The 13134-nt window shown below is 34.5% G+C and overlaps 1 protein-coding gene across 2 annotated transcripts in view; it reads left to right on the top strand.

Moving 5' to 3' along the window:
- The window catches only part of LOC125070593 (agrin-like), a 55973-nt gene that overhangs the window by 35827 nt on the left and 7012 nt on the right, over positions 1-13134 (top strand). The window contains exons 11-22 of one of the 2 annotated variants that reach the window (XM_047680562.1): positions 3319-3558; positions 3835-4140; positions 4268-4420; positions 4905-5186; positions 5515-5661; positions 6629-6762; positions 8122-8422; positions 9368-9535; positions 10491-10854; positions 11025-11237; positions 11595-11989; positions 12064-12310. In XM_047680562.1, coding sequence (XP_047536518.1) covers positions 3319-3558; positions 3835-4140; positions 4268-4420; positions 4905-5186; positions 5515-5661; positions 6629-6762; positions 8122-8422; positions 9368-9535; positions 10491-10854; positions 11025-11237; positions 11595-11989; positions 12064-12310 — 2950 coding nt within the window. The remainder of the gene's footprint in view (positions 1-3318; positions 3559-3834; positions 4141-4267; positions 4421-4904; positions 5187-5514; positions 5662-6628; positions 6763-8121; positions 8423-9367; positions 9536-10490; positions 10855-11024; positions 11238-11594; positions 11990-12063; positions 12311-13134) is intronic. The other variant, XM_047680629.1, reaches the window with a different exon arrangement.

Raw genomic sequence — 13134 nt, 5'->3', positions numbered from 1 at the left:
CCTTGCACAAAGCTTTCTTAACTAATGTGAATATACGTTTCTAATTATTTTATTTGTAAAAAAATAATAATAAAGAGCCTTATGTACCAAATTAGAAGCTATATTGTCTAAAATTTTAATTAAACTTTGTCAGCGTGTAAAGTATAATAGACCCGAGGCACAAAGGATCTTCATATGAAGATTGACGTGCTGTATGAAATAATATCTGATTATGTTCAGGCATCAAAGGCCATATAAGTATGTACAACCTTAAGTACCTAATAATAAAGGCTAAAATGTATAATATCTCGAAAGCTATGCGCTGTCATATAAAACAGAGATGAAAAAATTAAAAATTCATATAATTTTAAAAATTCTCTTAACATAAAATGTAGTTTCATTTAAATCTCGGAGCTCGGAGGATAAAATATAAAAAGTGTATTTAATGCAATAGTGTACTACAAACATCGCCATACTTCTGACGGCCTTTTACCGATTTATTTGAACATCATCCTGAAGTTAATTGATTTATGACTACATGATATTATATTATTTATCTTAATCGAATCAGAAATTTTTGATTTTCCTCTTCTTGAAAACGTGTTGAATAACAGTATTTATGTCAGAGGGTTATAGTTTTAATAAATATGCAAGATCTAAAACGGAGTGTGGTGCAGGCAATCGCAGCGCTGTGTATTCGTGGCTTAACGAAGCGTTCCCATTTGAAAGTATATTTATTTATTTTCTATAAAATTTATACTACTATATTTTACTTGGCGTTGAATATAAATACAGTTTTTTTATAATATTGGACAAATACATTTTGTTGCCGGAGAGAAATAAATTATAATTAATTCGACCGCCCCTTTTGCAGATACAAGTTATACTAAATTAATTAAAATCCAAACACCGACGTGTTTTTCTAATTATACGAACGCGTTATATATGTTTATACTATCTAAGGTTCCAGTCAAGTTAATGCAAACGTGCTTCGTAGACGCCTAATGGCCGTTTAAATACCCTTGCAGCTACGAATAGTCTGAAAAACATACGGTTAATGCTATGTCTGTGGGACTAATTGCGTTTATTATTTTCCTTACGAAGGAAATGTCGAATCGAGCCACAACATTATAATTAAATGGATTATAATATAAGAGACGAGACCGAGACGGCTCAGTGGTTAGAACGCGTGCATCTTAACCGATGATTTCGGGTTCAAACCCAGGCAAGCACTACTGAATTTTCATGTGCTTAATTCGTGTTTATAATTCGGCGGTGAAGGAAAACATCGTGAGGAAACCTGCATGTGTCTAATTTCAACGAAATACTGCCACATGTGTATTCCACCAACCCGCATTGGAGCAGCGTGGTGGAATGTGCAATAAAACTTCTCCTCTAAGGGAGAGAAGGCCTTAGCCCAGCAGTGGGAAATTTACAGGCTGCTAATGTAAATAATATAAGTTCATTAAGTAATTAAATGAAATATGTATTTCAATAAAAAACGAGGATTTCTCGATGATTTGGCTTTAATTAAAATCTCGGCTATATTCAATCGAATTTAACCTGAGCGTAGGGCTATTTTGGGATTCCTTTGAAAGCATAATGCTTGTTTCTTTACAAGGGTACAGATCGATAAAGGATTAAAGTGTTTTATATTTAGCTACGATCCAAAACTAAGACTGATAAAGTGAGTCGTCTTTCTGATGTCCGATTTTAGATTACTTTGTGACAATTTAATTTATCAACTTCATGTACTATTTACACTTATCACTTTGTGAGATTATTTATATCAAAGGTTTATTCATTGATATAATTCTAAATTTAAATTAAATAAAACCATCAAAAGAAAATAAGAAATTTGTCTTAATTTACGAAAGTGAAAATTACTTATTTTGAATGTAGAGTAACATTTCAATCTTGAATATAAAAAACATAGCTTTGACTTGTGTAGCACGCAATTTCAGTCTCTTGTAAATTTGTCTATAATACAATATATTAAGGCAGTCGATTCATTAGCCCTAAGAAGATTAAATCAGTCTTAATTTAAACCAATTATATATTCTGAACAATGTCAAAATACAAATATTAACGATATTCAAACACCAAAAGATAGATATAGTAGATATTCATTTCGTACTTTTCTAAATTTGTTTTTTTTTGTGGATTGGTTTTACATAAGTAATATAGAAAAAAAATATATAAATAAATGACTATCACATTATGTTTATAGCCTAAACGAATATCTCAGACGTAATTTATAAATCATATGCAATTATCAGGTCCAGGTAATCAAAACAGCGAGTAAAAGCTAAAGTTACATATTTGGAAATTGATGTTTTAATTCCTTCAATAGATGTCCAATACGGCTTTTTGATTTCATATAGTTTGAACCACTGGTCGCGCTATACGCTTCTAACGACACCCAATTTGTGAAATTAACGGAGGTAGTTTAAATATATGCGAAAACAGCCGATCATATAAACCGCCCGCTGAACTTATGATAATCCCTTTGTAGTAGTCTTATTATTAGAATTTCGTAACGATATGTTCCAATTTCAAGTCTGTAATATTTGTCATTACAGAGGTGCAAATGAAATGAAAATGAAGGAAATATCTGATTCGAAACTGTTACAAAAATTCTAATGAGTTACAGTGTAGTTGTTCTCAAACTTTTTAATTAGCTACCGTACCTATTTCATTTTACTTTTCTCTTGCCCACGGGCAAATATATTTTTAATTCTAGCAACCTATTTCTCTTTTCTCAGTGGCTAGTAATCGACCGCTCTCACGAGGCTTTCATTTTGCGCAGAAGTTGTAAACAATCGTTATTAAATTTTCACGGATGTCTTCTCTCATCCTTCATTTCAGTAAATGGAAACCAGAACATGTCTCGTACAGTAATGGCGTTGTATGCGGGAAATTTATTGTTTTATTGGATCATCTTAAACTGTTGGGAATATGTGAGGGCGGGAAACTGTCTCTTTTTATACAAGGTTTTTCTTTGTCGATGTGTAAATTTATTTTTATAGTCTTTTAGATTTGTTTAAATTATGTACAATTCTTCTTTTATTAATACATAGTAAAGTAATACGGAATAAAAACTATCGGGTTACATTTTTGATATGAAATAGTAGCCGAAATTTTTTTTCAACGTTATGCGAGGTTAAATTTATTTTAATCCGTTAGCTTGAATTTAGAATTAAAATTTTGATTGACTGTACTACTACCGGAAATTGATAATTTTTTTTTATCTACACGAAGAATCCTCTACCATGTTGACATTGATTTTTTAAATGTGTGTTAAGTTAGCAGATGTATGTAACTTACACTTTGTTACAGCACTGTGTGAAGGTGTACAGTGCTCATTTGGAGCTCACTGTGTGGCCGGTGAATGCTTGTGTCCAACGGATTGTTCGAGTGCGCCACGCGAACCCGTTTGCGGTAGCACCATGCAGACCTATCCTAACGAATGCGAACTACAAAAAGCAGCGTGTCGTTTACCACCTCCAGCCAAACTTCATGTGATCTTCTACGGCGACTGCAAAGATAGACTCGCTGTTGTGCCACCGATTGCAATGAGTACGTATAACCGACTATACTGCTTTCGCCAAATTTTCCTACTAACTGCTTATACAATTAACACTACAAACTTATCCTATCCTATAACAAAATTAATCAGTATAAGTCAATATAATTTTCGACGCCGGTAAAATATCGAAAATGTTTATTTTCGGACTGTCCTCAAACCCAATCGTTAGCAGTAATTCCAATAAAGCAACCCATCCCCGATCAATTAACTAACTTTACGCTTTGCCGCTTGACTAACACACAAATATTTGACTCGGTGTGGGGTAGCTACGACCGCGATGACCACAACTGAGGCCGAGGAGGGTTCGACGGATTTCTTGGGCGCGACTGAGTTCGGTGGCAGCACGAGCGCCTCGGCGTGCCGTGACATCCGCTGCGACTTCGACGCCAGCTGCGAGGTCGGCTTCGACGGCTACCCGCGTTGCTCTTGCCTTTTCGAATGTCCGGTCGACGATGAATATTTTCCGGTTTGCGCGTCCGACTTTCGGCTCTACCCGAGTTTGTGCGCCATGCGGAAGGAGGGCTGTCAGAAACAGTTGGAGCTCAGACTGAGACCTTTGGATTTGTGCAAAGGTTCGTCATTTTATTTGCATGATTTACTAAAAATGCTTCATTCGGAATACGGTTTTACTACCAAATAACATTTAACCAATTTCAAATCGCTTATGAATATTTAGTTTATCGATAAATTTGTATGCAGGTATGGAAGTCAGACCGTGCGGTAATAACAAGGCAATGATAGATATGTCCACGGGACTGGAAATCGACTGCGGTAATGGCCCCCACCGCCAGGATTGCCCGCCGGGGAGTTATTGCCACATAACGTTAACTGCCGCTAGATGTTGTCCTAAAAGTGAGTTCACATCAAAAAAATATTAAGTTCATAATGTGCCCGAGTATATATTTCTTTTTAATTCGAAATTTGTAAATGTTTTCTTTTTAATTCGACATTTGTAATAGAATCGTCGATATGTTATGAAATGTAAAATTTACTTACTTAAATATGAATAAAACGAACCAATAATAAATCTTAATTGTGTGTGGAATAAGCATATAGAGTATTGTGGCCATTATATATCAAAACGTAGCGTATTATATAAATTTATAATAAGACCCTTTCATCCTATAGAGCAAAATACAACTGCTTATTTATGAAATGTCGTAGTGAAGTTGGTTAAGGTACAAGACGCTACGAGTAAATTGGATACAATCACGCTAGCTGTTATCGCTTTGAGTCTTTTGTTACCATCTTATAAAATGCAACGTGAATAAAATATTGGTTATATATGAGAATGTAAAAACTTTTATTTATAGTTTTCATTATTTATTCCACCCAGACGACACAAAACAAGTAGATGACAGGAGAAGTGCACACTGCTCGGAGAGTGTTCACGGTTGTTGTCCGGACGGCTCGACCGCAGCGACCGGTCCGGGCGAAGAAGGCTGTCCGGTGGCTACTTCGACATGTGGTTGTAACCGGCTCGGCTCCATGTCCGATAGATGCGATGACAGCGGTCAGTGCGTTTGTCGTCCGGGCGTGGGCGGCCTTAAGTGCGATAGATGCGAGCCCGGATATTGGGGACTGCCTCGAATAGGTTCCGGTCATACTGGATGCATACGTGAGTTTTAAAATGATATCAATATAATTATTAAGCAATATTTTTTCTATTTATTTTACACTCAATATTTTCTAAAAGCAAAATTTATTTAGAGTTTATGTGAATGTCTATTTTAGGGCTTTTATGCTACTTCAAATATGAATTCTATCTATTTTGAATCTTATTCAAAACTCCATGCAGACAGTATTTCTAAAAATCTTGATTGAACTTTTGTTTCAACGGAAAAGTTTGCTATCACCCTTTTAAAATAACATACAAGAAAAAGATGGCCGATTACGGATATTTGTTATGATGTGTAGGGATAACGGAATCTTGTTTTATGTGATAGCCTGTGGGTGTTCAGCATTCGGTTCAGTTCGTGAAGACTGTGAGCAAATGACGGGGCGTTGCGTGTGCCGCGCCGGCGTGCAGGGACAGAAGTGTACGGTGTGCGCCGACCACCGTCGCCGGTTAGGACCCAACGGCTGTTCCGATCGTAAGTGCGCGATAATCCTGATATATTGCTTTTTATATTGGGATATCTTCCCTCTACGACCACTTTTTATTCCCTTTATATCCGGCGTAGCTCTGTTAAGAATAAAGATGTAACGCTTATTATAATTTATAGTGTTATAAAGCGTGAATTTAGTCATTTATGGAGAATAATGGTAATAGATTTTCGGGTCTTAAACACGGAAGTAGTCTCAAAAAGAAAAATAAATTTATTAGAATCTTTTCGTAAAAAATATCAACCTCAGAAACGAAACAGAAAAGTAGAGTTAAGATATATTTAACCGTACATAATTAATTAGTAACATAAAATTATTATGAAAATAAAAATATAATTTTAAAACATATTATGATTGTAAAAAAATAAAAATATTGTACACAATAGGAATCCTTATTTCCGGAAGTGCTTTTCAGAATGTGCTTGTTGTGGAGACATTTTTATACGAACTTTGGTTTGTCACTGTTTTATATCTGTTTTTACACGATTTCCCAAAAAAGGATTTTAATGTTTTCAGAATTCATGATAGGATAGGTATATGTTTGTGTTTCTTTATTCCACCGGAACTTTTAAATGCCAGAACAAATTTCGGGTATTGTTACAATATTTACATCGTACAGAGTAACGTTTTTAAATTATTTATTTCATTAATTCACTCAGGTCAGTCGTGTTTTTATAATTTATAACATAAAAAATGTTATATATTAGTTTAATTAACCTTCGTCTTTGTTTACATACCTGACATTGAAGATTTTATGTAACGTTTTGAATCAAGGTATTCTATAGATTATCACCGAGCTCGAGTTCAAATAATTGTGTAAAAGTGTTAAAAAAAGTGTCAACGTTATCCTAAGTTTAAGCTCCGACCTTCGAATATGATTACACTTGGTTCTCACGGCTGCACCCTTAGTGATGAGATTCAGTCCACACTTCTATAATATTGATATCTCACTAGCTGAAATCGGAGGCGTGGTGGAGTCTTGTGCGGAGTTGTCGTGTTACTTCGGTGCGGTGTGCACGGAGCGTACGGGCGGAGCGCTGTGCGAGTGCGCAGCCGCCGCGTGCCCCGACAGCGACTTGAACATGTTGGTAAGAGCTCATTCATTTATATATTGAAATTTAAACAAATCTGAATTATGAATTGTAGTTAAGTCCACATTAAATAAACTATAAAGTATTAGTTTTGTATAAACTAGTTAAAACCGTTTTACATTAACACCGTAAACATCAATACTGTATTTTGGATCAAAGGCTGAGATAGCCAGTATAATTGCAGGCACAAGACATTGGTAGTACATGAATAAAGGAATGCTTATCATAAACTGACTTATTTGCTTTTTTTTATTTTCCTACTAAAATAAAAATAAAAGATATACACATAAAAACAAGATAACTTTATATTCAAAATGAGTTTCTGCTTAATTCGATATTAACCTAAATATATTTGTAAGACCTTGGCAATTAGATTATATCGCTGGACAGTTAAGTATAGAACTTAGTTGTAATTAAATTTATGATTATTTATCAGCATCAGTAGAGTGAGACTGCATTAAATAAATGTTTGAGCTTGTAAATTTTTAAAAAGAAATCGAAATTTTTGTCGTTAAAACAAAATACAAACCAAAAGATCTGTACTATATCTGTAGGTATGCCTTTGCAAATAATTATAAGCATGACTGTACTTAAATAATAAGATATTCCGCTGAGATTTTTAACAAATACATTTAAGCTGTTTCAAAAAAATATTTTCGATATTATAATTTTCAATATGAGCATAACTGTACTGAAATCATAGCGACGATAATAGGATTGAATACACGTGCCTTAATGCGTTGTGTTCCGACAGTGACCTCATTACAATTACAAGAATTTACCAATTAATTACAATCTAAAAGCGTTGTTTATAATGGAATTGCATTTGTGATCATTTAGCGACAAAACTATGCCGATGAGTAAATATTGTGTTTTACGAGTGTTAAAATTAAGAGTTACTTACCTTAAATTTTAATAATAATTAAATTTAAAAGGTAATTTCGAATAGAAATAAATAGTATATATTTTTAATACTTTAGGGTTAAAAGTACATTTCGTTGTTAAGATCTTAATGATGCCGTAGAGAGCAATATACATTAACGAAAGAAGTAATTGGGAGAAAACCTCAATCGCACTAAATCAGACTTAAGCCCGTACTTACCGTTATTAAAGCTTAACTTAATATATTTTAGTTTTTAGTCATAGTCACACTCTAACTAATATAACGTAAGAATATAGTCTCTTTTAGAGCGGCTTAAATATCGCCTGCACGAAGTTACGATACTAAAAAAGTTTATTTAAATCTTCAGTTGCAACAGGTGCAGACTGTTTATTAGTCTCTCAGCGTTCAAAACTAGAGTTCATTTACAAACTAAATTCCTTCCAACTTAGCTATACCCCAATAAAAATCAACAGGTATGCGGAAGCGACGGTAAAACTTACGAATCTGAGTGCCATCTAAAGTTGCAAGCCTGTCGGACGCAAGAAGATATCGTAGTACAAGCCTTCGGGCCCTGTAAGCTGTCTGAAGTGGCTGGTACAGCTGGTCCCCTGCGGCCCTCCTCCCCTATACAGTTTACACAACAGGACGATGGAGCTGCTTCGAAGTCCACGAGACACTTACTCAACCCCGACAAGTACTACAACAAATATGAATGGACGAGAAAAGAGACACCGAGTGATTTTGACAGCATTCTATCGGGACAAAAACTGAAGGGTAAGTAACTGAGAGACAATCGGTGTCTATTGTCTATCAGTTCAAAAGCAATTTGGTAATTTCAAACGTTTTATTATTTCCTCAATAGACGACGCTAAGTGGTATTTTCTCATTCACCGAGCAATTAATCGTCGGTATAATTATATGCTTTATTAAAACTGAAAAAGGTATAAAGTAGACTATTCATTTGATTTTTTAATTTGCAGTAACAAGTTGGAATAGCACTTTGGCGAAATTCGCAAATAACGCGATAGTCGAAAGTTTTGAAATTTGTAGTTTCGAAATTACTTAATTAACTGTAGACCATCATCCGGCTCTCGTATTTAAGTAACAGCTCAATTCATCTTAATCACGTTAATTTTGTTGAGATTACAGTTCGGCTCGTTGTGTGAGCAGTTTCCCTTGTCACTTCGTGACACTGCTCCTCGTATCCTTAACTTAGTTACCGATTTATCTTACTTATTTGTTGGGCCGATGTAATGATGGAGAATTTGTTGTTGTTTTGTTAATTCTTAGCTAACTTCATTTGTAAGCTATAAGTTTATTTGTAACTTTCTAATAACCGATGTTTGTGTAACTAATATAATACTCGAGTTATTGATGGAATTCGGACGCGATATTACGTTCTTGTTTAGGTATATTACTTACAATAAAGTGTGTCAAAGCAATTTAGTATTTAATAGGCGCAAACGAAACATCGGATAAATATTAAGAGCCGATATTTTATTATTATATGAGTTACTGGATACATATAATAAATAAGTACCTATATGTTTAAAAGCATGAAGATTCTATTGGAATGTTAAGTTCATTGAAATCAAAAGCTCTTGAAAGCATAGTCATCTAAGCTAGTAATAGTTTTCATTGTATTTATATTTAATTTATAGACAGTTTGTAGGTTTATGATAATCAAATCTATATGGTTATTTATTCTGGTTATATTAGGATCACAAACCGCGACAACGGCTACAGTGGGCGCGGTAGGCGCTTTGCTCGGAGACTTGTGCGTGGAGGACGCGGATTGTTCGGCCCTTCCCGGAGCACACTGTGCGCGTGGTGGCTGTGTGTGTCGCCCCGGATATAGACCTACTGAGCACAGAAAGGCGTGTGTTGGTGAGTTATTTACACTATTATGCATGGATAATAAACCTCTAATAAAATATAAATATATAAATTAATTAAACGCACATTAAGATCAATGTTAAAAGATTTTGCTACTCCTGGAAGACAAACAGTGCAAGCACGCAATCTGTATAAGTAGGAGCTTCAAGCAAATTTATCTATGTTATACACTTCATCTATGTTGCTTGAAATTCCTTCGTTTGAGGAGAATAATATATACTATGCATAAAATCATCATCATTAATCATAAAATAAATTCTATGCATAGATCACACAATATATTAACCCGCTCAATTTTTCAATCAGGATCACATCAGATCGTTGATGCGTACTTACAAATGCGTGTTTCAAATCTGTGGTGTTTGTCCTTTTAAATATTGTTAAGTAAGTTTCAAATTATATTGGAATTAACAATCAACTAAAATTAAATCTATTTATGATATATAGATAACGGTAATGACATAGATTATATATATTAATAAAGTATTGATTAATCACAATAGATGTAAAATGTAAAAGGAAGAACAACCACATTAATAATGAAAACTATTTATTCAAAATAAACACAATATGATTATTTTTTAGTAAATAAAATAAAGACGGCCAACGCTGTAATTTCATATTTGATATTAAATTTTTAATGATTTCATTTTTAATAGACCCAAATTATTATACCATATGATAAAAATAAAAAATACATATACTATGTATGTACATAAATTAATACACATTTATGATACTACTTACTAATATTCGTCTTCAATTCTCCAATTAAGTGTATAGCTAGTACTTGGAATGGGGATGAAATCCAGCGAATCCCTAATCCTTTGCACTACTGACTTTTATACCTATGTGTATAAACATTCATAGACACATCAACGAGAAATTGTCTTTCAATGAAACATTTTCAATATTTTCGCATATTTCAAAATATCATATGTTACAGAGGAAATGGCACAAGAAACAACAGAGGAATATAGCGCGTGTTTATCCGAGCCCTGCTACAATCTCGGTACTTGCATAGACTTACCCGGTTCGACGTATACATGTATATGTTCCGATATATACACCGGAGTGAACTGTGAATCTCATATCAAAGACGCTCCGCCAACAACTTACATCGAAACTCCATCGTTCGACGGCACGTCCTATATACGCCTAAAACCGTTAAAGGCTTACCATAAGTTGAACATCGATATTGAATTTAAGGCATTCTCTGAGAATGGGGTCATATTGTACAATCAGCAGAAATCCGACGGAACGGGCGATTTTGTTTCGCTCGCATTGGTTAACGGGTATTTGGAGTTCAGGTAAGTCCTTATTTTTATTCATATCTTGATTTACGAATGTTCAATTTAAGCTCAATATTTTGATGCTTATCGAATATCTATAACTTCAAATAAATGAAACCGAAACGAATAAAATGTATATCCAGTAATTTTCTTATTTTACGTATCAACGGTAATAATTTTCTTGTTAGGTACAATCTTGGAAATGGTGCAATAATTCTAACATCACTCGAAAAAATAACGTTAAACGAGTATCATAAAGTTTCTGCGAAACGATATCATCGGGACGGCATTCTATCCGTTGATGATATGGAAGATGTGGTCGGTCAGTCGAGTGGCAGTTTGAAGGCTTTAGATCTCGCCGAGGACGCTTATATTGGCAGTGTTCCTACTAATTATTCCAGGTATCGTAATATTCTATTTTCAAATTATTTTGTGTAATTACAATTTAAATAATGGAATATCAATTATTATTTCATTCGCATTGAAATATAACAAAATAATCTTGTATTTAAAATTTTATAATAAATTGCAAGTAGGTAAAAAACAAAAGTGAGAATGAAACGCATCGTTACCAACACACGTCAGAGCATGTAATAAATACATTTTGTATTATTAAATGTACGTAATGCTTGTAGAATATCCGCTTAATTAAATTGAATATTTTATTTCGATAGTGTAACGAAATATTCGAAATTCAATTTCGGATATAATATTCGTTACTTTTTTAAATACACAAATGGTTATTTGTTCCCATTCAGAGTTTACGACAATATCGGGACGCGAACTGGATTCATCGGCTGCGTGAAGTACTTGAGAATAATACGTCATCAAGTCACAAAGAAATTGGGTCGTCCGGACTCATTAGTCGTGTCAATAGATAACGTACGCGAGTGTCAATCTAATCCCTGCATGAGCATGCCCTGTAGGAACGGAGCCACGTGTAGGGCGGTCGAGGGTTCGGCGACTGAATACACTTGTAACTGTCCCGTCGGATTTCAAGGAGCCAATTGTGATGAGAGATTAGATCCTTGCGAATCGAATCCGTGCGGGTATGATGAGGGGCTATTGTGTGATATTGGTCCGGACGGCGGGCACGTTTGCCGATGTTTGTTCGGAGGCGACCCCGATTCCAATGGAAACACGTGCAATAATGGTAATTGCTTTTCCATTGTCTTATTAATCCACTGAGTCTGGATCAATATTTTATATTAAGATATTTTTTTTCAGACGTAAACGTCGTCCAAGAAACATGGTCACCTCAGTTCAACGGGACCAGTTATGTCGAATTGCCACCTCTCGAAGGTGTAGGAAAAGCGTTTCGAATCGAAATTTGGTTTTTAACGAACCGATTTTCCGGAATGCTCCTTTACACCGGCCAGTCCAATAAAGCCAGGGGAGATTTTATAGCGATTAACTTAGTTAATGGATACCTACAGTTTAGGTACAATTTGGGGAGCGGAATCGCCAATATCACGTAAGTAAGGCTTAGGGGCCGAAGAATTAATTTAACGAATTAAATGAACTCGGTCTCGTTCCGCGAACAATTATTTATTATTACTTGGTGTAAATAGAATCTCAGGCAAGTTCAGGGCTTAGAGGAGTTGGTGTGAGAATTAATTGTTTCATAGCGTGATGAATAATGCCATATTGTAATTACACTGAGGGACCTGTTAAAGTGACTCTGCTTAGTAGCCTGAGACACGTTTCATATATGCTATATATAAGCGAACAATATTAAGATACAAAGACGAATTCCCTTTATGCTCGTTAAATTGTTATTATATTTGATGTTTAAGACGTTTGATATTATAATAACAAACGAGGTTTGGGACTTTAATATTTCAAACTTGTATTAATTCAAATTATATATTAGTCAAGTGATTTAAACGAATACAATGTCACGAATGTTTTGATAGGTAGGTTTTTACGGCTTTGAGCAAGGCGTCTGGGTAGGTACCGTCTAGTCATCATATATTCTAACACCTAGCAGCAATGCTTATTGTTGTTGTGTTTGAACTGATTTCATTTACAAGTTGCCACTTTGGTGCTGTTAGTTATGTTTGATAATTCTTACAGTAACGATTTATATGGGTGAGTAGAACAGCCCATTGTTTTTTTCCGGTATAAATTTATCTTCTTAAATTATCGTATGAAATAAACATGACATCATTTAATTAGATGTATCTCGATTCGAAAAATGTAATGCAAAGGTAATTAAACGACTATCTTATTCTAGTGATGATAAAAGTATATTTTACTTTAAAAACGAACTTTGTAGACTTATTTCAGAACTTCGAA

The sequence above is a fragment of the Vanessa atalanta genome, chromosome 1, assembly GCF_905147765.1.
Source record: "Vanessa atalanta chromosome 1, ilVanAtal1.2, whole genome shotgun sequence".
NCBI lineage: Eukaryota > Metazoa > Arthropoda > Insecta > Lepidoptera > Nymphalidae > Vanessa > Vanessa atalanta.
This window is presented reverse-complemented; position numbering and strand designations above follow the sequence as displayed.